General features: G+C 38.3%; 1 protein-coding gene across 1 annotated transcript in view; it reads left to right on the plus strand.

Annotated features, from left to right (window-relative positions):
• Positions 1-389: 389 nt before the first annotated feature.
• Positions 390-25,597, plus strand: part of LOC113065574 (integrin alpha-5-like) — a 50,419-nt gene continuing 25,211 nt past the window's right edge. Inside the window, exons 1-12 of the mRNA XM_026236920.1 lie at positions 390-807; positions 14,643-14,773; positions 20,939-21,039; positions 21,473-21,596; positions 21,676-21,737; positions 21,829-21,874; positions 22,528-22,656; positions 22,749-22,793; positions 23,176-23,219; positions 23,419-23,472; positions 24,407-24,459; positions 24,538-24,746. Of these exons, the coding sequence (XP_026092705.1) occupies positions 611-807; positions 14,643-14,773; positions 20,939-21,039; positions 21,473-21,596; positions 21,676-21,737; positions 21,829-21,874; positions 22,528-22,656; positions 22,749-22,793; positions 23,176-23,219; positions 23,419-23,472; positions 24,407-24,459; positions 24,538-24,746 (1,195 nt within the window). The 5' untranslated portion in view covers positions 390-610. The remainder of the gene's footprint in view (positions 808-14,642; positions 14,774-20,938; positions 21,040-21,472; positions 21,597-21,675; positions 21,738-21,828; positions 21,875-22,527; positions 22,657-22,748; positions 22,794-23,175; positions 23,220-23,418; positions 23,473-24,406; positions 24,460-24,537; positions 24,747-25,597) is intronic.

The raw sequence follows: 25,597 nt of genomic DNA on the forward strand, positions 1-25,597 counted from the left end.
GTTGAATAGGTCACAAATGTTATTTGTTTATTTTTTATTTTTTACTGTAGCCTACATTATATTTTATAAGTAGGCTAGGTCTAATTATCGATGATGCGTCCCCAAATATTGAATTGTAAATGTTATTATATGTATTATATATGTATTATTATATGTATTATATACATATGTATTATGTATTAGCGTACTGCGTCTGTATAGATCACTCTGTCTCTTAGTTGTATGTTTTATCTCGTTCGTTTATTCAATGCATTTCTTCTTATTTGATTAATGAAGTATCTAACTCAATCTTGTACTGCATCTTTTTCCTTACTTTGTGAATTGCGCTCTTTGCTCCACCTCTATGGGAGTTTTCACGAGTGGAAGAACAGAACCTCCTCCTAATTCTCCTTCAATTAAACTGGAGGGAGGACGCAGAAAGGAGAGAAGGGGACAGATAGAGACGGAGGCGCGGAACCAGAGCGCTTGGAGAAATAACGATCAGACGGATACCCTTCACAAAAGCATGAGATTTGCGTAAGGCAGCATCTTCAGGAGGATTCTGTTCAAGTAACACATTTTGTTCTGAGAGAAGTTTAATAAAGAGGTGGATTGTAACATATCGATTACTATGGGCTCCAAAAAGCACTGTTCAAAGACTCCAGCGTCTTCGCACAACGCGCGCTGCTCTCCAATGGGACTTTCACTGTTGATTCTTCTACCTTTGTCTGTTGCCTTCAACTTGGATATGGAGAACCCAGCGGTGTACACCGGACCAAACGGTAGTTACTTCGGGTACTCGGTGGACTTTTACATGACTGGCTCAAGGTAGGTTTCCTTCTTTGATTTTTAAGTATTGAAAGTAAAGAGAATTGGCGTGCATTCAAAGAAATGTAAAACTAGACCAAGTTCACTAATCATTACCAACGCAGAGTTGTTTAATTTTACCATATGTAAACAATTTAAATGCTGTTTAATAACCTTTAAATGCCACATATTAGTGTTTTGTCCACCCTGCTATTGCTGTCCATCCTGTTTTGACTGTATGGCTGTAATTTTTGCTCATATGCACTTTTGTCCTACAATATTTAGAAATTATAATGTACTGACACACCTCTGTGGCCTCAGAATAGGGTGTTGTACCACAGTATGATGTACAATGCAATAGTATGAAGGGTTATTCTCATTCAAATCCATGAAAGGTACTATTTCATTTATCATTGTGATGAACCAAGCGTCTCTGAATGTACTCCACAGGGAATGGTTATAGATGGATGGTTTTTAACTTTTTTTTTTTTTTTTTTTTACTTTGTATCCCTATATATGTTTTTTTTATATTGGAAAAATGAAACTTTTTCCAATGCTCAGGGGATCCCTGAGTTCATCAAGAGTCTGGGTTGGTGTTCTTTAAAGGCTGAAAGCCAAACTTGTTTAACCTAGTTCATTCATTGATGTGTTTGCCTTTCGTTCAGATAGACTTGTTGTGTTCTAAAGTCTACTAGAGCTCAGCTTTAGCTCACACTTTCCAGTACAGGGGGCAGTGAAACCAGGGATATCACCCAACTGTCGTTTACAATCCCAATCCAGTCTGTGCACTGGCGTTTAGATCAAAGTGCATCACCACAGTTGGGGAGTGACAGTCCTAAAAGTGTGGTTTAGTGTTTGTTTTGTACAAGCCTGAAGTGTGAGTGCATGTTTAGATGTGAGCGGATGGCAATGGCAATCAGTGGCATAGCTGGTGTTTTTTATATAAATAGGACTTGACTAGGGGAATGTAGATTGCCCCCATAATTTCCCCTGATTTCATGTGATATGGTCACTTAAACCTTCTACATAATCTAACAGGAGAATCACCAACCATTCTAAAATGACCTTTGCTAGATTATGAGCCACCCTTGGGGAAAAAGCCAAAAGTTAGGCATCTCAGATATTGTGTATATCCAATTTGTGTTTGTTTTTACCTGAGGCCGAGACAACATTGGATCCTGTTGCAATGTAGGGACAAAAAAACACAGAGACGGTTTTTTAGGAATAATTTCTTTTGTTATCCAAAAAGGAAATAAAGACATGTAGGTTTGAAACTCTGTGTGTAAATTATGACAGAATTCTGAATTAACTATCCATTTAAGTACTTAATGAAGGTTACCCCAAGAGCCAATATATATGTACAACTGCTTTTTTAATATGAAGACCAAATACTTGTAGTCTGCCTTCGGAAACAGCTCTGAATGGAGAATGTTACAGAATGAAGCAGCAGTTATCATACATGTAATATAGCTTTGATTGCAAGTCCACATGATCACCTTTCACCTGTGGATATGATCTTTGTTGCCATATGAGGTGATAAATCCAAGGGGAAATCACAGAGTATGAGGCATTCCATTCAATCACAATGCTGATCTGTTGGGTTTCCCTGCACTTTGGCTGCTTCACTCTCTATTCAAGCTGCAGACAGCTGTGCGTGCAGCACTGTTTGATTGCAGTAATAATTAACTCACGCATGCCCTGACTAGAAAATGTCTAATACTCTAGACTGTACCCACCCCCCGACTCCTACAATGTATCTTGGCCTCATTCTTATGAACGGTGAAGTCATGGCAAGAGGCAGCACTCTCAGTGATGACTTCATTTGAACTTTTCACTCCTGAGATGACGTTGTGGAGGAGGATGAATGGGCCTCAAACTGGAGGCTGAGTGATGGGGTGAAAGAATGTATGATATCAAGAGTTTTCTTCCCAGGCATTTGATAGAATGTGTATCTCTTAGTTTTCTGGTGCTGAAGGTTGACCAACAGCTGTCTATCGACTACTGAAATTGACTAACTGATCTTTATTTTTTATGGATTTATTATTTTTTATATATATAGGAAACTAACATAAAATGATTCCTTATTTTTTTCTATTAACCTTTAAGTACCTTTGGTAAAAAAAAAAAAAAAAAAAAAAAAAATATATATATATATATATATATATTATAAAGTACCAGTCCTATGAAAACACTTTTGTCTTTTGTAACACATTCCCTTAAAGTCATCTATTAAATATAAAGTTATTTATTGTATTACATTTGAACTATTTACTATATTTATTTGGTACATTTCTGACAGTTACCCTATTGAATGGCTGTGAATGTATTTTATGGAAAACCCTTTAGAACCAGGTCTGGGCTGTGTTTCCCAAAAGCAAAGGGGTCTCCAAACTCGATCCTGGAGGGTCTGTGTCTTGCCTCAACACACCTGCCTGGAAGTTTCTAGTAGCCTACAACCTTAAATTGCTGGTTCATGTGTGTTTAATTAGGGTTGGAGCTAAACTCTGCAGGACACTGGCCCTCCAGGACCAAGTTTGGAGACCCCTTCCCAAAAGTGTTGTGAGCCTAATTAGGTTGTAGATACTACTGGTGCCAGTGTTTTCTACCATTGACTTGGCTTATGATGCTTTTAAGATTTAAGATTTAGTAGCCAGCTGTCTAAAGACTGTTCTTTTTCTTAAAATGAAGAATCTGGTGTCAGGTATAATCTCTATCCTGCATGTTTCTCTCATTCTTTCGCTCTCTAAATCTTCCTTTTATACAAAACATTCTGGCCTCGTCCACTTCTTGATAGTCTGTTCCCAAAGGGGCACATAGGTCTGAGGAGAACAGTACTCTTTGGCACGCATTGATAAAATTAGCTAGTGTGCAGACCACCACAGAGAACTGCCCGAGGACAGAGTTCATGATCTTGGTGTCAGGGGGCTTTACAGCTGTATACATGGAAGACAAATTTATGGTTCATGAATGTTGAGAGAAGAACAGTGCATTTCCTATGTAGGGGCCTTATCCGGATGGTCTGGTATATAAACCGAATTAGTCCTAAAAAACTCTGGTTGGATGTCCTACTTGCTAACTTAACTTGTGTAGATTCTCCAGTCTTTTGGGTAATTTTCAACAAGTGTCTCCTTGTATGTTCTCATCAGATACCCAAAACCTATTCTGCTTCAAAAAAGGGTGATGTGTACCACATTCTACACACTCTTTCTCTTTACCTTTGGTAAGAAGACGAAAGGGCATTGGTTGAGGTCTGGATGTAGGGTTGAATGTCAGAAAATGAAATGGCTTAATTATAATAAAGTTTGGATTGCAAAAACAATGGAAACTAAACACCATCAACTGTTGTTTTCAGAGAATAATGTATTCCTATGTATACATTTATTTTGTGCTTATAATGTTCAAAAATATTTTCTTTGGTGTTTGATGATTGTTGGCGACCATTTGAAGCTTGTGGTTGAATCTGAGGAGCTGGACTGTCTGCATTAGTGGCCATTAGCGGGGATGCACTGTCTGCATTAGCAGGAAGTCGTGGCCTAGCGGTTAGAGAGTATGACAATGAAGGTTGTGGGTTCGAGTCTTGCACCGGCAATACCACGACTGAGGTGCCCTTGACCAAGGCACTGAACCCCCAACTGCAGTATAAATGGCTGCCCACTGCTCCGGGTGTGTGTCCACAGTGTGTATGTGTTCACTGCTGTGTGTGTGCACTTTGGATAAGTTAAATGTAGAGCACGAATTTGGTGTATGGGTCACCATACTTGGCTGTATGTCATGTCACTTTAACTTTGTCACTTTCAAGTCACTTTCACACTTCACTTTCAAAAGCAACACATTTACAGCCACAATGAGGAATATTAAAGTAAGAACAGAAAAAAAAATCTTTCTCACCTCCCTCCGTCTGTTTTATTACAAAAAGATTTGCAAAGTTGAGGTTTACCAAGTTGCGTTGGCTGTCAAACCCTTATGCACTCTTCGTATAATGACCTCCTGTGGCTAGATTCACAAAAATCTTTAGAAATTTATTTTACTCTTTAGATAATAAAAAAATATTTTTGTCTGTCCATTAATCTCTAAGTAGCAAGCACCTCATGATAATTTTTTTACATTTTGTAGTAGTATCTTTCTGGGTTTAAGATAAGTTGGAGGTTATCCGAACTTTAGGAAGTTATTTAGAATGATTTTAAGGAAATTCCTTTCAAGAAGGGAAGAAAGATAAGAACATTCTTGAATTTTTTTGGGGGGAATACAAACTTGTAGTTAGAGAATAATAAAGTTGTTGAATAATTTTGTTCCAAAGAACATTTCAAGTATCGTTTCCCTGGACTTATTTCATGTATTTGTACGGAGCAGTTGATAAAGTATTCAGTAGGTCTTCCTCAGCTGTGTTCATCATTCTCAAAGTTTACTCTCTCTAAGAAGGTCATTGCTAGATCAAAATTGGCCTTGGTCCTTGAGCTCAGGTTTTCTTTGCTGAATAAATAGACCTGCTTTAGCACTACCAGGGTTTCGTTTGCTATTTTATCATTTTCAATCTTCTTTTATGGATTAGGCTGTCTGTCTGTAGTCTTGCATCCTGCTGGAGATGGGTGTCTATACGTTGACTGCCACGCTATTCTTCACCCAGGTTCTCCCTGCGACGACTAGTATTTTCCATGGAGTCTGTACAATAGAAGCGTTTGTGTGTCGGTAGAAAGGTCTGCTGTTTTCAGTAGCGAAACATTTCCATGTGACTTAAATCTCTATTTATTTATTCAAGATTTTGGCTCTTTTGCTTCTTGATAAAACCTTGTTTAGATATTTTGGCCCAATGACATTTGGCTCTAATGGTGGTGTCAATCAGATTGGCCTGTTGTAAAATTACAGTCCACTATTTGGGTGCAACCTTAGCTGATTGGGACTGTGGGTTAGATTATCTTTACCATTGACAAGTTGTCTTCTTTTTATGACCTCGTTGGACCTGGCAATCTCGCATAATAGGCTATTGTGTGCAAGGGTGTACATGTGCCCTAGTGGAAAAACAGGCATGTGTTCATTCAACTTTGCAGACGCTTTGCCCTTGGACTTCACAATGGCTTTGGGTTGATGCATGGATTATCTCTGATCTGCATTGTTTCTGATGTACATCTTGGGAAGATCCTTATCATTTGGATCTGTTCTGTTTTGGCTGGGCTGGCAATGACCGTGAATGTCCAATCAGCCAGAATTTAGATGGCCTGATTATTGCCTGCAGGATTACAAACAAAGGACGCAAGGCATAGCATGCAGAGGTGAGTGATAATAGTTTGCATCTGATGGTCCCTCTTAGTCTTTTCAAGTGTGAAGATCGGACTCCATGCTGAGAAAGCTCCCTCAGAGGTGTCGATGGCCAACAGTTGCAACTCACACTGGGATGTTTTCTGGTCTCTGTGAATGTGTGAATTATAGCTCTTTGGGGGCTGGGGTTTCAGTTTGGTATCAAGAAATTAAAGAGGTAAAACCACATTCTGTGTTCATGAAAATGTCCTGGGTGGTTTAAATTGGTGTCCTGTCACATACGAATATGTGGCTTGCAGTCGAATAACATGCCTTGTACTTTCTTAGATGCGTTTTGACTTAGAAGACAATTGTCACCTACAAAATGTTGTTTGCTTTTTTGAAGTAATGTAGGGATATCATATTCTTACCTAAAATCAGCATATTGGCTGCATCTGAAATGGCATACTTCACTGCTATGTATTTGGTGAAAGTCAGTATTTCAGAGAAGTAGCATGTCTGAATTCACAATATTCATTAAACTGTAGGCGAAAAGTACCCAGATGACTTACTACTTCCAGACACTTTGCTATCCCATGAGGCCATGGGTGAGGATTTGTGAATGAAGTGACCCAACTGATGCTGTAGGTGACAATGACAACATGACGAAAGTAGTATGCCTGGATGAAATTCATACTAAACACATATGCTATAGAACATAAATTTTCAACAGTCTCAAAGTAATTACTTATAAAAGGAAGTAGTTTTGGACACAGCCATTGTCTGATTTGCAACAAGTTGATGTTTTATTTTTCTAGTGGATACAACAGTAGTTTCAAACTTAATACTGACACCTAGTGGCATGGATGTATTATCAAATGCAATGGTAATGTTTTTTGCTTTCAAATATGGTTTCTGAAAGCCCGATTTGTACGAATATTGGCACTTATTCGATAAGAACATACTGGGTTTACTGAGATAAAGAGATAAAGAGAATATTAATTTGCCAGCCTTGTGATCTCAACATAGCATAACCATATGGGCAGAACTGGTGTTTGAATGCCAATTGATCATGGATGAACATGATTTTACACTTATGTCAAGTGTATTTTTGTTTACATTTATGCATAATTAAGTGGAAAAAGTGCTCTTTAAATTGCATTGAGAGTAACAATTCACACACAACACTCACTTTTTACTCCTTTCAAATGCACCTTTAAGCATGTTGTTCTTATTTTTCCACTTTAACTTCCCTCTGGTTTGATAGTTAGTAGATTAATTGGCCTAGCAGGTAGTGCAGAGCTTACATTTTGCACATCAAGCCAAGTGCTTCAGTTCTGGTGACCTCTCAGACTCTGGTGTAGTGATGGTAATTTGAACCATAACCTTTGAGAGGAAATGTTTTTTGTGGTGACATTTAAAATGTTACTGTGTAAAATGGGGTGGGGAAGTTTATCAGATCAACAGTTGAGTGCATATGTGCAGTTTTAACAGTTATTCCAGACCAGCACAACACTGGAGCAGACATTGCACAAGACATTTTTTTATTTAATATTTTTTACAAGGCCTTTTTACATATCACTGTTGGAACTAGAGGTAGTTGTTGCATCTTGCAACATTTCGCTGCATTTTGCAAACTTGATCAGTTTGAATTTGAGATTACATTTTTTATGTTGCATCATGCAAAGTTTCATTTTTGATATTAATAAAAGGAGATATAGTGACTGCTTTTTCAGCTTCCTCCATTACTATGCAGCTCTCCTCAGGGCTCTTAGCACACCAGCTGTTAGAGTGAGCTGTCGTCCCCCAGTGCCAGCTGACCCAGCGGTCACTGCTTTACTCATCATCTTTGGGCTGCAACTCCCAGACAGCAGAACAGAGCACGTGCGTTTCAGGTCTAGTGAGTAGACTGGGGCCCACATACAGAGCATCTTTGGCTTTACTTTTATTCATCTCTTTATTAGCTGCTTCCATCATAAATGCTTATTGATGCAGAGAAAGACTGGCATCCGAGTTAATGCTCGCTGGCATCACCCAAAGTAAACACCCCAAAAGTGAACTGTCTGGGCCTTTGGCTTTTCTTAGCTTTGAAAATTTTAGCTACCGAGATCATTGGATTTTTCTTGGTGCCAGAGATTTGCTACAGTGTACACTTTGTGTTGGATCCACTCCACATTTTCTGGGAGGATGTTTGAGATATCACTGTAACCGTTTTTGTTAATAACAACATTAAGATTCTGCTTGCCTCTGGATAGCTTAATAATTGTTCAACTTTGTTTGTACAGTTTCAGAAATTTTCCTAAGGCCAGTAATCAGTTTTAAGCATTCCAATCATGTTAATATGTCTGGTGGGCATTGGGAAAACTGGAATAATCAGAAATAACTAAAGTTGCTTACAGAAGTGACTGATGGTAATGAATTGTTCTTGGCGTGCATATTGAAATCCAGTTAGCATGATTGATTTTGTTGTTGTTTTCACACAAAGATAGGAAAAACACTTCTATTTAAAAGTTTAGGCACTGTTTCCATGTTTTTAAAACAAGTTTCTTATGCTTACCAAGGCTGAATTTGTTTGATTAAAATATAAGTAAGTAATATTGTGAAATATTCTATTTTAATGTATTTTAAAATTGTATTTATTCCTGTGATGGCAAAGCTGAATTTTCGGCAGCCATTAGGCTATTTTTTTTTTTTAAATAAGAAAGATTTTTGTGAAAACTGTGAAGCATTTTTTCAATATTCTTTGAATAGGCTAGAAAGTATCAATTTAAAAGTCTTTAGTGAACTTTTGATTCATTTAATTTATCCTTCCTGAATGAAAGTATCCATTTATAATATAATATCTCTCTTTTTTCTTTCTTTTAAACATCTTTTAACAGTAATGAATCAATAAGTTCTAATATTGTATACAAAGCTTCCCAGAAAATTCCCTGCTCCTTTTTTTTTTTGTTCATGCAGTTTTCTGTGCCATTTAAAATGCCATGTAAAGGCTGCAGGTTGAGGTTTTGTGTTTTGTCTGATTGTGATTTTTTTTTTTTTTGCACCTTCATTAATAACCAGTGTGGTTCGTTCAAGTGACACAAGTTAAACAGCTGGACGATAATGAAGTGTGGAGTGGGTGTGAGAATGTTTTAAGCTGAAGGTAGTGGAAATTAAGGGATCTGCCATCTGACGGCCTTTAACTATTAGTGGCATTAGTTCTGATCTATCAGCGTCTTTCACGCAAAGTTTTCTCACCACAACTTAAGTAGATGATATAAGTGGTGCACCAACTCATTTTTATAACTTTAATTCTGGTCTGACCAAATCTCACAAGCAATGGGCTAACTGTTAAGATGTCCTTTGTCTCAGTGGTGAGTATCTAGCAAGTTTAGCATTTGTGGTAATGTGGTAATTTATTCAAGCTGGATTTTCAGGCTAACTCAATTAGCTTAATTAGAGCCACATCGAAAATTATGTTTGCATCTTGGTTGGAGTTGGTGGTTGTCACTCTTTGAAATACCACAAGAGGTGTTGATGGCGTTTTTCCTCCTTAAAGTAAAATTGAATACACAGTGCATTGCAGTTTGTTGCTTATGGGGCTGCATTGGATGACCTTGTGCGTGACTTTCCTGGGGAACAGATGGCATCAGGATACACTGAGTGAAGTGAAGTGACATTCAGCCAAATATGGTGACCCATACTCAGAATTCGTGCACTGCATTTAACCCATCCAAAGTGCACACACACAGAGCAGTAAACACACGCACGCACACACGCACGCGCACAGACGCGCACACAAACACACACACACAGCAGTGGGAAAGCCATTTTTGCTGTGGCGCCCAGGGAGCAGTTGGGGGTTCGATGCCTTGCTCAAGAAGTTGTGGTATTGTCGGCCCGAGCATCTGTGGGATGTGCTGAACAAACAAGTCCCATCCATGGAGGCCCCACATCGCAACTTACAGGACTTAAAGGATCTGTTGCTATCATCTTGGATACAGGGGTCTAGTGAAGTCCATGTCTCAACGGGTCAGGGCTATTTTGGCATCAAAATGGGGACCAACACGATATTAGGAAGGTGGTCATAATGATGATGTGGTGTATATTCCTGGTTTTATTGTGAACGATTCTTTGGTGCTTCGTGTCTGATATGATTCTAAAGAATGGTTTGGTTGTTTTTTTTTATACAATGAAAGTGAATGGGGTCCAAAACTACGGAGCCTCGCACATGAAATGCAAGAAAAATAAATAAATTGTGTGCACCATTTACTAATTCGTTCCCTCAATGTACTAAAATGTGCACATGATTACTATGTTTTCCCTCGATTAACTTTTGCGTTCAGTCGATTTGCTTAATTGTGCACACGATTTAGCAGACAGAGAGAATGAATTAGTAAAGTGTCTGCACAAAATTATAAATCGAGTGAACAAAATCATAAATCGAGGGAACGCAATAGTAATTAGCACGTTTTGGTACATTGAGGGAACGAATAAGATTTAGCCTACTATTTTTTTTCCTGCATGTCATGTGAGGGGCTCCGTACAAAACAAAACCAGACTGTTGATTTTCATTGTATGGACAAAAAGCAAACTGAAAAGGTTCAAAATATATATTTATTGTCTTCCGCAGAAGGAAGTCAGTCATACAGATTTAGGAAGACATGACCGTAAACAAATGAAGGCCCACTGTTGAAAACTCAATCCTCCAATGGCAATGACCTCTGACTTTTGCAATAATTCTGATCACCAACTTCTTACAAATGCTAATTACAGTTAAATCAAAATTTGTCCTCCATACAGCAGAATTGAAATTATATTCTGTTGTTCTCTTACAAAGCCAGACTGTTTTAATTAAAGCGAGCTTCACTTTGGCATTCCCTCTGCTGGAAGGCCTCCTGAAGTCTTTCTCATTTTATGTAGAGCCATTACAAAAGCTAGCGTCTAAGCCAAGAGCAATCTGGCTCTTATCATTTTGCTAATATTAGCCCAACATTTAAACATTTAGTGGAGAAAAGGAGGACATTTAAGAGCGATGAGATCCCCCCTCCTTAAAAAGATAAATCCTCCCATTATATGCTAATTGTTTCTTAGTTACAGTTCTTCGATATCATTATCAAAACGGCATGATTTAGATTGTTGAGTGTTAAGGCGGTCGCACACCGGACGAGAAGCGCCGCGTCGCGTCGCGCCACATGTAGGACAACTCAAGGTATCGCACACTGGACGCGCACATTCTATATGCGTGAGCGCAATTTCGCAGCAAGATGGGAGTTTTAACTTCATCTATTATTATTATTTTAAATATATGATTTTAATTGATAAAAGCTGAGTTTTGAACGTTAATTAATGAAAAGAATCTGTGTTATTATAATAAGTCTGTTATTGTTTTGTTGTATCTGTTGTCTAGGCAACTGTGCAGCTGAAAACGTAACCAAACACTTTTTGTAATGTTTTATTTGAATGAAACAAGTGTACTGTACTTTAATTTCAGTTTCAGTTTATAACATCTGGGTTTTTTAATATAAAACTATGCGGATGGCGCTCTGTGGCGCGGCAGAAATTTGAACAGCGTTCTGAGTCGTAGCTGGGCGCCGCGGACAGACGCCGAATGGCGCCGCCGGTGTGTGTACTCACATTGAGAATAATGTGTTCGAATTTTAAAGACGTGGCGCGACGCGACGCGGCGCTGCGCTTCTCGTCCGGTGTGCGACCCCCTTTAGGCAGACTTGCGGCACATTTGAATGTAATTTTTGTTTTATTTGAATGAATGAATATTTAAAACAATATGTAATGAGACTGAAGTAGTGTGATTTTATCATAACAGAAGTGCAATGATTGTAGCTGCACTGTAATTGTACACTTGTGAGCAGTCAGCCAAAACAGTAGTGTAAGTGTACAGCATTCCAAGAACTCGAGCAGAAGAGTGAAAGTGCTTGGGGAAAGCTAGAGAATTTGCAGCTGTTAGACGCATTTCACAAGCATCATAGCAACATAACATTTCATCAGACTCGTGCACTTGGGTTCATTTATAGTGTGCTGGGGTTCAAATGAGGTGGACCAGCCTGTTCACTTTTTAGTGTCAGACATTATCTGTAGGTTATCGCTGAGTGGGAATTCTGTAAGACGCACAAATTCCCAGGAGAAAGCCATCAAGGGAATCTGGGATTGACATTACACCTCAGCTGGGGTTCTGTAACACCTCAGGGACACTCCCTCTGTCCATACATTCATATGGTGGAAAAATGGGATACTCTGTCCAAGCTGGAAAAAGCCCCCCCCCCCCCCCCCCCCCCGACCCCATCCCAATCAAAACAAATGGAGCGTCTGCTCACATACATACATATATATATTTATTTATTTTGTCTGTGTGTGTGGTTTGTGCTTCACATGTTGTGGCCTTTAAATATGGTGAACCCAAAAAAACATTTCCATGCTTAATGTCCTCCCTATTCATCCATTGAGCTCTTGTTCAGGCCTTTGCCTTTTTGTCTGGCTTTCCTCCCAGTGTAGGATATGGAAACTTATTCAATGCCTTTACTGTCATTGTACAACAAAATGTGTTGAGTGAATTCCACGGCATAGTCAAAACTTGGCAAAGACAGAACCCCCCCCCCCAATAAAAAACCCCCAATGAAAGTCAGTTTCTGTTAATTTTAATTTCAGTTTTAGTTGTTTACATTAGTATTTTAACTTAAAGGAAATATTCAACTCAAGTGGTCATCTGTTCCTACCTATAGGACTCTTATCTCTGCAGTCCATCGAAAGTGTGCTTGAGTTTCTGACAGAAGCGTTCGCTGAATAAAGCCTTTGTAAAGAAGCCCTCTGTTAAGCGTCACTGAGACCAGCCCAGGGGGCAGGAAAGGATGTTCTCTTCCTGTACCTTGACCCCCTCCCAAGATGCCCTCAGTGCCCTCTTACAACCACCTCTACAGCCCCATCTCTCAATGGACCAGCCTTAATGACAGGAAAGACGATAGTAAGTTTACAGACAATGAGGTCATGGCGGCACTGCACCAATCCATGCCGCCTCTTGGAAAATTAGACAGATTAGAAGAGCAGGGACTGTGGGAGTGGCCGTCTAACTGTTGGGTATTTTTCATGTCAAATCTCAAGAAACAATGTGCTATTACCTTGAGAAAGATGATAAAACAGGAAAAAAAATCTTTTAGATTTGCACTAAAGTTCAAAAATTTAGGGTCGGTAAGATTTTTAAGAATCTTATCTAACAATTACAACTTATTTTTTCTCAGTATTGCAAGATTGCCACCCAATTCTGACTTTAATATGTCACAGTTGCGAGTTTACATCTCACAGTTCTAGGAAAAAAGTAAGAATTGTGAGTTAAAAAGTGGCAATTAACTTTTTATATATTTTATTTAGTCAGGGAGACAAAACTAATATAATGAAATATGATTAACATTTTAAATAAATGTTTTTATGTCAGTGAAATATCACATGATGCTACAGAAATCCATCCAACATGCTCATTTGGTGCTGAAGAAACGTAAACTTTTTTTATTATCAAAGATGAAAACAGTCGTGCTTAATATGTTTTGTGGAATCCATAATAAATTCTTTAGAATTCTTTGAATAATGTTCAAAAGAACAGCATTTATTTGAAATAGTAACGACATATATAATTTAACACAAGATCTCGGTCTCGTTTTGATTAAGTAAATGTGTCCTTGATTAATAAAAGTAATTTCATAGAAATAAAAATAAAAATCTTACTGTCCCCAGACATTTGACTGTGTACATAAAAAGAGGTAATCAAGCCATATTTAGAGACCCAGAATATCATACAGACAGTTTTGACTTGAGCCTGTAAGAAGCCACCTAGCAACCACATAGCGACATGCTAAACACCAATCAGAGCACCTTAGAAACCACATAGCCATGTTCTGGCACTCACTTTTTTCTTCAGAGAATGTGAAATTGCGGTTTTAAACAGCTGTTCCTGCTTCTTTCTCTCATCCTGTCCAAATACAATTGTTTAGTCATCTCTGTTGAGAAGTTTGTTTGGTTTGTGAAGGTTTGACATGTGACTACTTGGAGATCATGCTTTTAAATATGTGGCTTTGTTTGTTTGTATGTGTTTAAATATTTGGATGTGTTGTTTGTGATAACCCAGGGGGAAGAATAGCTGTAGAAGGAGCTAGCTTGACTTCAGCAGTCTCGGCTCTTGTTTTCTCATTGACTTATTACCCAGTGGGCCTGGTGTGTGTGTGGTTGTGTGCTGGCATTCAAATGTTACCAACCAAGTTACTAACCATTGCACATGGCCACACTGTTACATAATTCAGCCCTGTATGGTTGATCATGAGACAGTCCATTTCCTCTGGACTGATCATAAGTTGTCTGCTGGTCTTTATTTTAGGCTAAAATCAAGCTTTTGAATTCTAGGAAAATGAAACAAAATGTAACTGGCTTCCCAACACTGGTGTTTTCATCTGCCGTCATTAACATAGAAGGATAGATGTTGCTTTGCAGCTCTGATGTTCAAATCCAACTCTTTAACAAAGCTTCCAGTAGACTTTTTGTGAATCGGAACACTGTTGTACTTGTCCTGCTCTCTTAAATATTCCTCATAGTCTTATTAGTATGCTAACAGCTTCCTTCATCTTTTTTTTCTCTTTGAACAGTGTCAGTATTATAGTTGGAGCACCCAAAGCCAACACCAGCCAGCCCAACATCAGAGAAGGAGGATCGGTCTTCTACTGTCCATGGAGCCTCAGCCAATCACAATGCAGCAGCATCGAGTTTGATGGACAGGGTAAGTCTCACTGACCAGTTGATGTGGGTGGTCACAAAAAAGATTAAACTCAAAAAGCTGTTCAAGGTGTCGCATTCTCCGGTCTGGTATTTTGTCAATATTTTAAATAAAATGTTATTTTTATATTTTGTTTTCATTTTAATTTATGTGTTTTTGTCACTTTATTTAGTTTTAGTTTTTTTGTGAATATGTCTGTATACTATTTAAGTGAATAAGAATGTACTTGGCTGATTGTGTACCAGCACTTAAATTGGAACCAGTATTTTGACTTCCAGTAGTTTCTACATCCTCCCCAAAACAATCCTAGTATTGATGGATGTCTGCTCCTTCCATTATGTGGCTTCCTCAAGCTAGCACCTTTTGGTTGCCTTTCATTGTGTAGATTTTGCTGTGAGAGGTTGAAGGAAAATGGGATTTAGGTGAAGTGAAGGCAGGCAAGTGCTCAAGCAGACTTCCTGATACACATGCAGGCTCTGATTTTCTTAAATTAGATGTGTTTCTCAGCAGGAAAGGCAGAACTTGATAGCTAGCAACTGCTAAACTATGGCCGAAATGGGTAGATAGAGATGGTTTTATGTAGATTATTTTATTTTTATTTTTTATTTAACAATCTTAAAAGATCATATCTTATTGGTCAGCCGAGAAAAGAATCAACCTACAGGTACAAAAAAAACTTCACTGGAAGAATTTCAAGTGGTGTTCACAACAGATATTCAATCGTGAGATCAACAGAGAGACTGTGTAGCTTTTTGGCTGTCTTGTTAGTTCCTGCATGTTAACATTGCTAGCATTGTTGATCGTTGATCTACCTGCCATGCCAGAATAATTTCTGTTGTGGTGGTGATGTAAAACATAAAATATGCATTTCATTAGGATTCAGATTTCTATGCACTACAACTAGGGGGGAAAAAAATTTGAGACCGCAATGTATGCTCTATCAATTGTGTATTGTCTCTTTTCTTGAAGCAGACTGAGTCTTAAAAACTGTTCCAAGTTGCTGAGTATGTAGAACACATGTCAGGAGACAATGAAGTGTTCACAGTCTCACTGAGAAACTGTTGGCTTCCTTCCTGCGGAATCAAAGTATCCTCTGAAAGTCCAAGCTGTGATTTACTGACTCAAACACAGGGAGATATCTTCCACCAAAACGGTCACAAAAACTTTTAAAGATCTATTTTTTTTCAACTCATCATGCACAGCTGCATGTTCTAGAAAACATAGCTCACAGATTTAGCTACGTAGAGCTTTTTTTAGCAAACATATTGTGTGCTTATGAGTCATGTAAATGTCAAGCTCTTCTTTTTATTACGTTTGACTTCAATTAAAACATAATTTTATTTTGGTTTAACTCAATAGCCAAGCAGAAGATTATAACTGAATTAAGCTAATACCCCGTGACGTGTGATGCATTACAGAGGCTGGTTTAACCTCAGAGGTTAATGCTTATCCAATGATCATTCAATTAGATGTCAATATATCCTGACAGAAGTGTTTTTTTGGCTTTTACTTCAATTTCAATTAGCGTCAGCAGTTTAGGTCATAACCAAAAATAAAGGCACAATAATAACCACCTTTTTAGCACAGTTGGTTCTTCTCTTATTTATTTGGTTTATTTGGAAGCACATATCATCTCAGAAAACAGGAGATGACCTGAAACAGCACAACATGAAATTCTACTGTTTAGACATTATTGGTTCAAACTATTTAATGTATTATGTTATCATTAAAAATCTGTTTCTCTGAAAATGTGAATTATATAACATTGCACATCAGTCTTATGTTGCCTCCATGTCCATTTTACATTGTGCCTCAGCAAATATTTCAAATAAAGACCTCACCACTTAAATCTGGACTTGACCCTGCGGCCACTGATGTACCATTGGTTCTCAAGTGGGCCGCAAGAGGGTCACGTAGTACTTCCTCCTGCCTAACATCACTCAGTCAGAGAGAGCATTAGCTAATCGTGTCTGTAGATCTGACCTCTTTCCTCTTTCTCTCTGATAAGAAAATAACCGCGAATGATGAGAGTGGGCGGGATTTAGAGGAGAGAGAGCATTGTCTCTTGTCTATTCTCATTTCCCTGTCTCCCGGTGTCTCCCTGGGGATGCTTGATGTGATGACTGAATTTAGCCTTGTGGCTTGTGCCTTCCGCTTCCCCTTCCTTTCTCTTACACAGATCAAGATACTCCACTAATGGGGCTCTTCTCTCATCACTGAAAGAGAGAGGTGTGTGTGTGACCTCCTCACCTCCACAGTCCCATGAGATTGTACGCAGGTCGCCTTGGCCTGACTCCAGGAACTGAGAGCAATTGAATGATTAGCAATAATAGAGAGAATTTTGATTAAAATGAATGAATGATGCATATATAAACCACTTTATTGTGTATCGTTGTACATCTAAAGCACTTTACACTCATTTGGGGTGTCTCTCCTCAACCACCACCAAAATGGCTGTACGTCACAGCAGAGGTGTCTCTTAAAAGGTGCATTAATTTTTTTGAATACTGCTTCTTAAATTCTGTCTGTAGGTGACATCAGTATTAGGCCCCGTCCACACAGAGACGCGTTTCTGTGAATACGCACAAATTTTTATCGGATAGGCGTTTCGTCCACACGCATCCGGCGTTTTCATAAGGTGAAACCGCTATTTATGGAAGCCAGGTCCCAGAGTGGATACATTTGAAAACGCCGTCTTTGCGTTTTCGTCTGGACAGCTAATCCGTATATTTTCTGAAACGATGATGTCATCAGCCCACGTCTCCCCTCTAGTCAGACACCTCTACATCACGTAACAGCAACAAAAACATGAACAAACACTGAATGATTGTCTTTTTATTAACTAACATTAACACTGATTAATAAATGTATTGTTCAATGTTTGTTTGTGTACCACGCGCAAGGTTTATGAGCATAGTCCAAGTCTTCTTCTCTGTTTTTAGTTTATCTCTGAGTCAGAATTACAGCGCCACATACTGGTCTGGCATGTATACTACATCATTTTGCGGCTTCGTGTGGACGCGGATATTTCTTGAGACGAGGAAAAAAAGATCGGATTGGGGTAAACTCCGTATCCGTGTGGACGGGGCCTTAGTCTCACATTAAGGTTCCGGTCTACATTACAGCTTACTCCGGCCAAGAACATTTAGACATTTGGATTGGATGATGTAATTTGTTTGCAACAAACAAAACTCTTGAATAGCTTTCAAAGATTCAGTTAAATTTTCCACGAACCATGACTCAAATCCAGTGACTGATTCTTCCACGGAAGTGCTCATTGCTGCCTGGAAACTAAATCTGTTTCCAGTTGGACTGATTAAAAAAAAAAAAAAAGAAAACTGTGCACCCAGATTTTTTACTTATTTATTTGTAGATTGTGTTTTCAATTTGTGTTTCAGTTTTAGTTTTTATTTAATATAAAATAGTTAATAGTTATATCAGTCATATATTTCATTAATGTAGTTATATGAAATACTTTTTATTTTATATACAATATAAAAGTGCTACACTTCTCAGAAATTTCTTTTTTTTGTAGTGGCATCTTTTGCTTTATGGAGGCAGGTTGTTTAAAGTTCTTAAATGTAGTATTTATATCAATAAAAAATTATTTGTGGCCTTTTTATAATTAATTTTAGTTAATTAGTAATAATTAATTTATGTGTAGTTTCAGTTTTATTTCAGTTAAGTTAGTTTTTATTTGAGTTAATGGATTCTTTCTTTTTTTTTAAATCATCATTAAGAGCTCATGTTAGGTCTTTCTAGATTTTTTATCATTAAAAGTTTGTAAGTTTATGGAGAAAGTGAATAAATATGCTGTATTTACATTTTAAATTTTGTCAGCAAATATTTCAAATAAAGCTCACCATTTAAATCTGAAAAGTAATGTTTCTGTTAAGGATAATAAAACTGTTTAGAAGTTGTGTTTAGCCATCCATTCAGATTAGAGCTTGTCATTGTGTTAAATGTGTAAATAAATGCACAGATTCAATATCCAACCAGTTATAACTCAGCCTTATTTTGCATCTCAGTTTTAAACAGTCATGACTGTTGTTCTGACACAAAGGGAAGTCTCATCCAGTTTTGGGTAGCTCTCCCTTAACCGTAGCCAAACAACACCATTTTCCCCACCTTCCCCGCTGAGCTTTATCTTCCCAGCTGTACACTTCACCCGTGATGTGGAAAGTGAGATAATTGTTAGTTTTAACGCCCCACCTCCAGCGACGTTGACTGATTGCCCCCCCCCCACCCCCCGACCGTGTACTAGTTTTACATTAGCCTGCGTCTTCCATGAAATGAGTCTTACACACACTTCAATTGAGTTTTCTCCAATCCAGGGCTGCTGGTTTTCTTGAGTGACTCTTTAGGCCTCTTTACTTTGGCAGCGAGCAAGGGAAAGACGAGGAGGAAGAGAAAGAGATAACCATCACCCTGGAGGTGACCATAAGGCATTTATCCTCTAATGTTGTTAGAGGGCCCTGATCTCCACTGCTTTCCTACTGGGGTACCAAACATCCTTGAGAGAAGGAAACAAAAGACGTCTGCGGAAAAGGAAGTGTGTGTATCTGTCTGTGTTAAGGGGTGGTTTGGAAAAGAATAGGACAATTATAAAGAGATGCCAAGTTGAGGGAGATAAAGAAGCCATACAAGATAGTAAAGGAATGAGTGGGAGATGGTGACTTAAACCGAGAAAATAATGAAGTGGAATTCCTATAAAGGGATGACAGACTTGACAGGGAAGAGGAAGGTGAAGGGTGCTGTGAGCTGAAGACGGAGAGCAAGAGAGAGTGTGTTTGTATCAGTAGGAGTGTGTCTGACAGATAACTCGAGCTCCTGTTTTGCTTGGATGAAGGTTCCTGTTACCTCATTCAGAATGAGATAAAACGAAGAAATGTTAGGGTTATATTTCACCCTAAAATCGAAAATGTTGCATAAAGATTTTACATGTTACATGTTAATACTGTTTCAAGACCACGATTTTTTAAATATTGTGACAATAATGTATTATGTCCATAATTATGTATTATGCACATTTATTATGACAGTTATGCACATTTCTGCATATAATTTCCATTTCAGTGAAATTCCTTTAATTTTTTTCAATGAAAAAAAGGTATGTAAAAAGAAAGAAAGAAAGAAATACTTCATTTTCATTTTTTTTTGCACTACAGTAGGCTTTTGGCAGTTGGGTGAAGGGGTTTGAATAAAGGTGCTTAATAATATTTTACCCGATTTAATTGTAGACTTGGTTTTCATTATGCAAAATATAATTTCCTATATTTCTTCTTTTGATTTGGGGCTGCAATATGACCCAGACATTTCTTGACAGTTTTGGTAATATTAACCCACATAACTTGAGCTCCTGCTTTGTTTGGATGAAGCTCCCTGGCACAGTTTCATCATTCCGGATGAGACCAGGCCCTCTTAGAGCCAGCTGAGAATTGTTACCCCCAGTTGGACCTTTCACTCATTTCTCCTCTTCCTCAGTCTCTCTTTCCCCCTTCTCCTCCATCACACCACAGAACCCTGTTGCATCACATTTGTAATTATGGTGCAACTGGAGAAATATCTGTGGCAAAGTTCAGTTTGGCAGTCAGAAAAAGGAGCATATTGGACATTTTCTGGCCTAGTGACTTCTCTGGCAGCTGAACCTGATCTCTGATGGTTTTGGTCTGGTGGACTAGTTGTTGATTTCCAACCTCACTCAATGGCCAGCAACAGCATGTCACGTTTGTTTTGATTATGAATCCAGTTTCAGCCCATATGTGACCATCTGTTTTTTCCCTTCTTGTGCTGACACTTCATGATTATGGCCTTTAACCTCAGTGGACACCTGAGCCTGTGTTGTACAGTCTGTTCTTTTTTCCACCTTGGTCTTTTCATTTGATCAGGGGTCTAAATGTGCTCAAAATCACATTTGACTAATGTGAGGTTACATTTCTGAGTGTTACAGAATATTCACTCGGAAATCATGTTCAGCATGATGTGATTTTGGGTTGTGAAATGCACTGATAATTATTGTTAATTTTGTTTACTGTGTCCACACTTTGAAAAATGTTTGAAAAAGTCTATGTCTGTCTGTCTGTAATTATAAAATTTTTTAGGCTTTACATTCTAGCCTAATGTTGTTTAAAAAAAAATAATTATTTGTCTATTTTTTTTTTTTAATAGGAGATCTGAATATGACCCTGAATGATACAGAGCATCAGGGAGAGTTCAAATCCCATCAGTGGTTTGGAGCAACAGTACGAGTGCATGAAGATAGTGTACTGGTAAGATCTTCTTACTCCTATTTTAGGCTGTGAAGATTATAGGTAGACATTACCCCTCCTTCAAATCATGACAAACCATTATTTCCTCTACAACATCTGTGCTTGAACACAGTGTTGTTGGTGACTTATTTCTAAGTTCATGTTCTTTAATCATCTGTATAAGGGTCAAATGATTAATAATCAGACCAGATCCAGCTCTATTCGTCTGTTCTATTCGTCTATTCATTCGTTCATTCCTTTGTATTCTTTCTCAATTTTATGACTCTATTGGCTTGTGGATAACGCTTGATCTGTAATGTCAAAAGTTTAGGGGATGTCCCTTGTGGATGATCAAACTGTGACCTGCATTAGTGGTTACTTTATCACCAGGGTGGTCTTTGTACACAGCTAGCATGAAGGTGACCTTTAACCTCTTGCATTATTCTTTGCATAGGCTTGTGCCCCCCTCTACTCATGGAGAACCAAGGATGATATACCTGCTGCTGATGCTACTGGCTCATGTTTTCTGTCAATCAATAACTTCACCAAGTTTGTGGAATATGCTCCGTGCCGTACAGGTAGGCTTGCAGTCACTGATGATTTGTTTCATTTTAGTTGTTTTAAAGTCAAAGGAACATAACTTACCATTTGTTGCAGAACTCTATGGACGTACAGGACAAGGCTACTGTCAAGGTGGATTCAGTGCTGATTTTACAAAGGTAAGATGATACTGAAACTGAATAGAACAAAATGCTATGGTTATCTGCTGTTTCCGTCCGGTCTCACCTAGACACTGTTGATATGTTACAGAAAGGACAGGTGGTGCTTGGAGGCCCAGGCAGTTACTTCTGGCAAGGTTTGACTTTCCAAATAAAATAGATTTGAGTAGAATAGAGTCTTTAAGAGCTCATTAATGTTAAAAAGAAAAAAAAACACATTCAGCAGCAGTGTATTAAATTGATCAAAAGTGAGAAACATATGTAATGTCACAAAACATCATTTATATTAAAGACTGTGTATATATGTTGTTCTTTTGAACATCTTATTCACCAAGAAATCCCGGAAAAAACATTGCTTTATGGTTTCCACAAAAATATTAAGTAGCACAATTGTTTTCAACATTGCCAATAAGAATATAATGATTTCTGAAGAATTGTGTGCCACTAAAGACTGGAGTTTGTTTGCTGGAAATTCAGCTTTGCCTACATAGAAATAAATTACATTTTAAAATATATTAAAACAGAAAACTATTATTTATATGATAGTGTTTCACAATATTGCTGTTTTTTATGGTATTTGTCAGATAATCAGATAAATGTAGCCTTGATGATAATAAGATACTTTTAAAACCTTTTTTTTTTTTTTACATACTTTTGAACAGTAGTGTTTCGTCACTTGACTAGGTTCCAGATATATCAAATATGTGGATATTTGTGGATATCAAAATGTGGATAGTGTCACCTCAATCCAAATGCAATTAAAAGGTCAGTTTCTCCTTCCCATCTCTAGGCCAAGTGATCACTGCGTTTAAAAAAGAAATAGTCAAGGCCTATTACCCAGGATACTTCTTGACATCAGTGAATGGCCAGATTCAGACTAAACAGATAAAACAGATCACAATTGATGACAACTACATGGGTATGTCTTTCCATCCCCCTTATAAGCTGTCAAGTTGAAAATACTTAGATTTTTCTGTTGGTCACCACCCATTGTTTTCATACGTTTGACAGGTTACTCAATGGCTGTGGGTGAGTTCAGTGGTGATGATGATGAAGGTGAGTGGTGTGACCATAAAATATAAAACTTTGACATTATAATGCTCATTTACATGACAGTTTAACTAGATTATTTTGATGTCATTTTCATTATACTCATTAAAAACAAAGCTATAATGACGGTGACTGTGAATCATCTGCTGTTGGAATAGCCATAAAAGGATGCATTAGTCCAAGCGCTGTTTGTAGAACCATTCCTAAGAAGTGTTATTATTATACCCTCTTTATGAATCCCTTACTCCTTAACAAATTTGAAAATAGAGCTCTTGGAGTGGCTCTGATCACCAATATTCTCAGAGATCTTGAGGAACTTACACATTTACGTGTTTCCACTACTAAATCTTTCTGTTTTTCCTCTCTTTTTTGCCTCACCTGTTTTCAGACTTTGTGACTGGAGTTCCCAGGGGAGTCAGTCTGCATGGACAGGTGAGAGAAACCAGTCACACTATAAACTGTGACTTTTCACTCAAAATGCGAGGTTAAGTAAGAGTTTCAGTGCCTTAAATGTGACCAAATCCATTAAACAATCACTATGGTTTGACTTAGTTTGGAATTGGTAATCAACCAGAGATTTTATGATGGTACTTGATGGAATGAAAAATCTAGTATGTTTTCTTCTAATCAGGTTTCCATTCTCAATGGTTCTCTGGGTATGCTGAAGAACTTCACTGGTGAGCAGGTAGGTTTGATGGCATTCATTTTATTGCAAGTAGAACACATTGGCAACCTCCTAGAACCCCTTTCCTCAAATCTTACCCTGGAGGTCCAATGCACTGCAGAGTTTAGCTCCAACCCTGATTAATGTCACCTGTCTGCCATTTTTGAATGATCCCAAAGACATTGATTGGCACTGATTAGCATGCTCAGGTGTGTTTGATTAGGGTTAGCGCTAAACTCTGCAGGAAAGTGGATCTCGAGGTCCAGATTTGAGGATCCCTGTCCTAGAACATCCTAGCAGCAACATAGGAATGCACACAAAGCATCTTAGCATCATGGTGACATGTTTTGTATGGCCATGCTCTACTCCTATTTTCAAATCTTGTTCCTCTATTGGCTTTTGTGGTGTAATAATATATTTTGCTGCAGCTATTTTAGGACATGACATTTTAACAAAAGTTATGTCATTATTACCATGAAATTCTTATAACACTTGCCTACTGATGACATTAGCAAAAATCATTTCCTTTACAAGTCTCTTTAAACCAAGTTGGAGTGCTCTGTGGTAAGTAGTAAAGGACAGATTATGTGAGGCAAGAGCTTACGGGCAATTTTCCTAGACGAGTGCCAGAGTTTTGCAAGTGGAAATTGTTGGAGGTCTTTTACTGCTCTGATTGCCTCAGCTGAGTAAATACAATCAAAAAGCATTTGAGTGTGCCCACCTCAGGGGGCTAGAGAGCGAGCCACATCTGAATCATCAAAGAGTTCTTTTCATGCACTCAAACCATAACCAAACAGAGTAAATGTCAACGAGTGCCTTCAGGCGTAAAGTTACTGTCCATGTGACATTCATAAGATCCCGCATGCTGTTTGTATGTACAGTGTAAATCGGAGAAGCTTGTATCTACATGTGATTTGGATCTATTACAGTTTTAAATTTTCCTAATTTTTTTCAGATGGGTTCCTACTACGGCTATGCGGTAGCTGCTACTGACATAAACAATGACGGGTAGGTAACCATAACCAGGGCTCAGTCAAGAATGTACCACAAGAATGTGTTTAAGTTTGTGGTCCATATCACCTTCAGGATGACAGACCTGCTAGTTGGGGCTCCCATGTTCATGGTTCGTGACTCTGATGGGAGGTTAGAGGAGTTGGGTCGGGTCTACGTGTACATGCAGAACAAACCTTTGGATCTCACACCTCAGCTACCTCACCTCACGGGCACGCAGATGTTCGGCAGGTTTGGCAGCTCCATTACCCCTCTCGGAGACCTCAACCAAGATGGATACAACGGTGAGAGATCTTCCCACATTTTTGCGTTTATCTGTCAGTTTTCAGACAATTGCATTAGTTATCAGTCGATATTGTATTTGTTTTATTGGTTTCGGTTGTTTGATAGATATCGGGCTTCATTTAATTGTGCATGTTCATTTCCCTTTGTCGTGTCTTCTTCACTTAACAAGCAATAATGAACTCTGACGACTTGAATTAAAACAAAGAACTTGTTTACTGTAGTTTCAGGCAGTTTACAGGGGAATGAATTCTCTTTAGCAGCATATAAAATACGAAGTTCCCTTCTTAGGGAGCTCTCAATCTGAATAGCATTATGGGCAAATGAATTCTTAAAGGGGAACAGCCCAATTAATTACTATATATATCGTTAATGTTCTTATTATTGAAAACAATTAATTAAACATTGTACTAAACATTTATGACTCTCATTAATCTAATTTAAGTTACAACATCCTCCCCCCCGATGAACGACTGTTCATCAACTTAAATCTCTAATGCATAAAGCAACTGAACGGGTCTTCTTAATACAGTTCCTGTGGATGTGCGAACAGCACAGGATCTAACTTTGCCATCTCTGCCTGGAAACAGCTCTTCAATTTTTCCTAATTTCCAGGTTTGTCTTGGCATGTTGGCATCTCCTATGAGAACAATGTCACCTGTTTTCAGCACAGTGGGTTTCTGTGTGCTGCAAGAATGTGCAGATTTCAAGTCTAGCAGATAGTCTTTCCTCCAACGATTCCACAGATTGGTCATGAGTCTGTTTTTGTATCCCCACCTCCTTGTCATCTCTTCCTTACTCACAGTGGTATGATCATGGTCTGCAGGAAATGGTTTTGGCGGCAGTGAAGTTA

Source organism: Carassius auratus, chromosome 48, assembly GCF_003368295.1.
Source record: "Carassius auratus strain Wakin chromosome 48, ASM336829v1, whole genome shotgun sequence".
Lineage (NCBI taxonomy): Eukaryota > Metazoa > Chordata > Actinopteri > Cypriniformes > Cyprinidae > Carassius > Carassius auratus.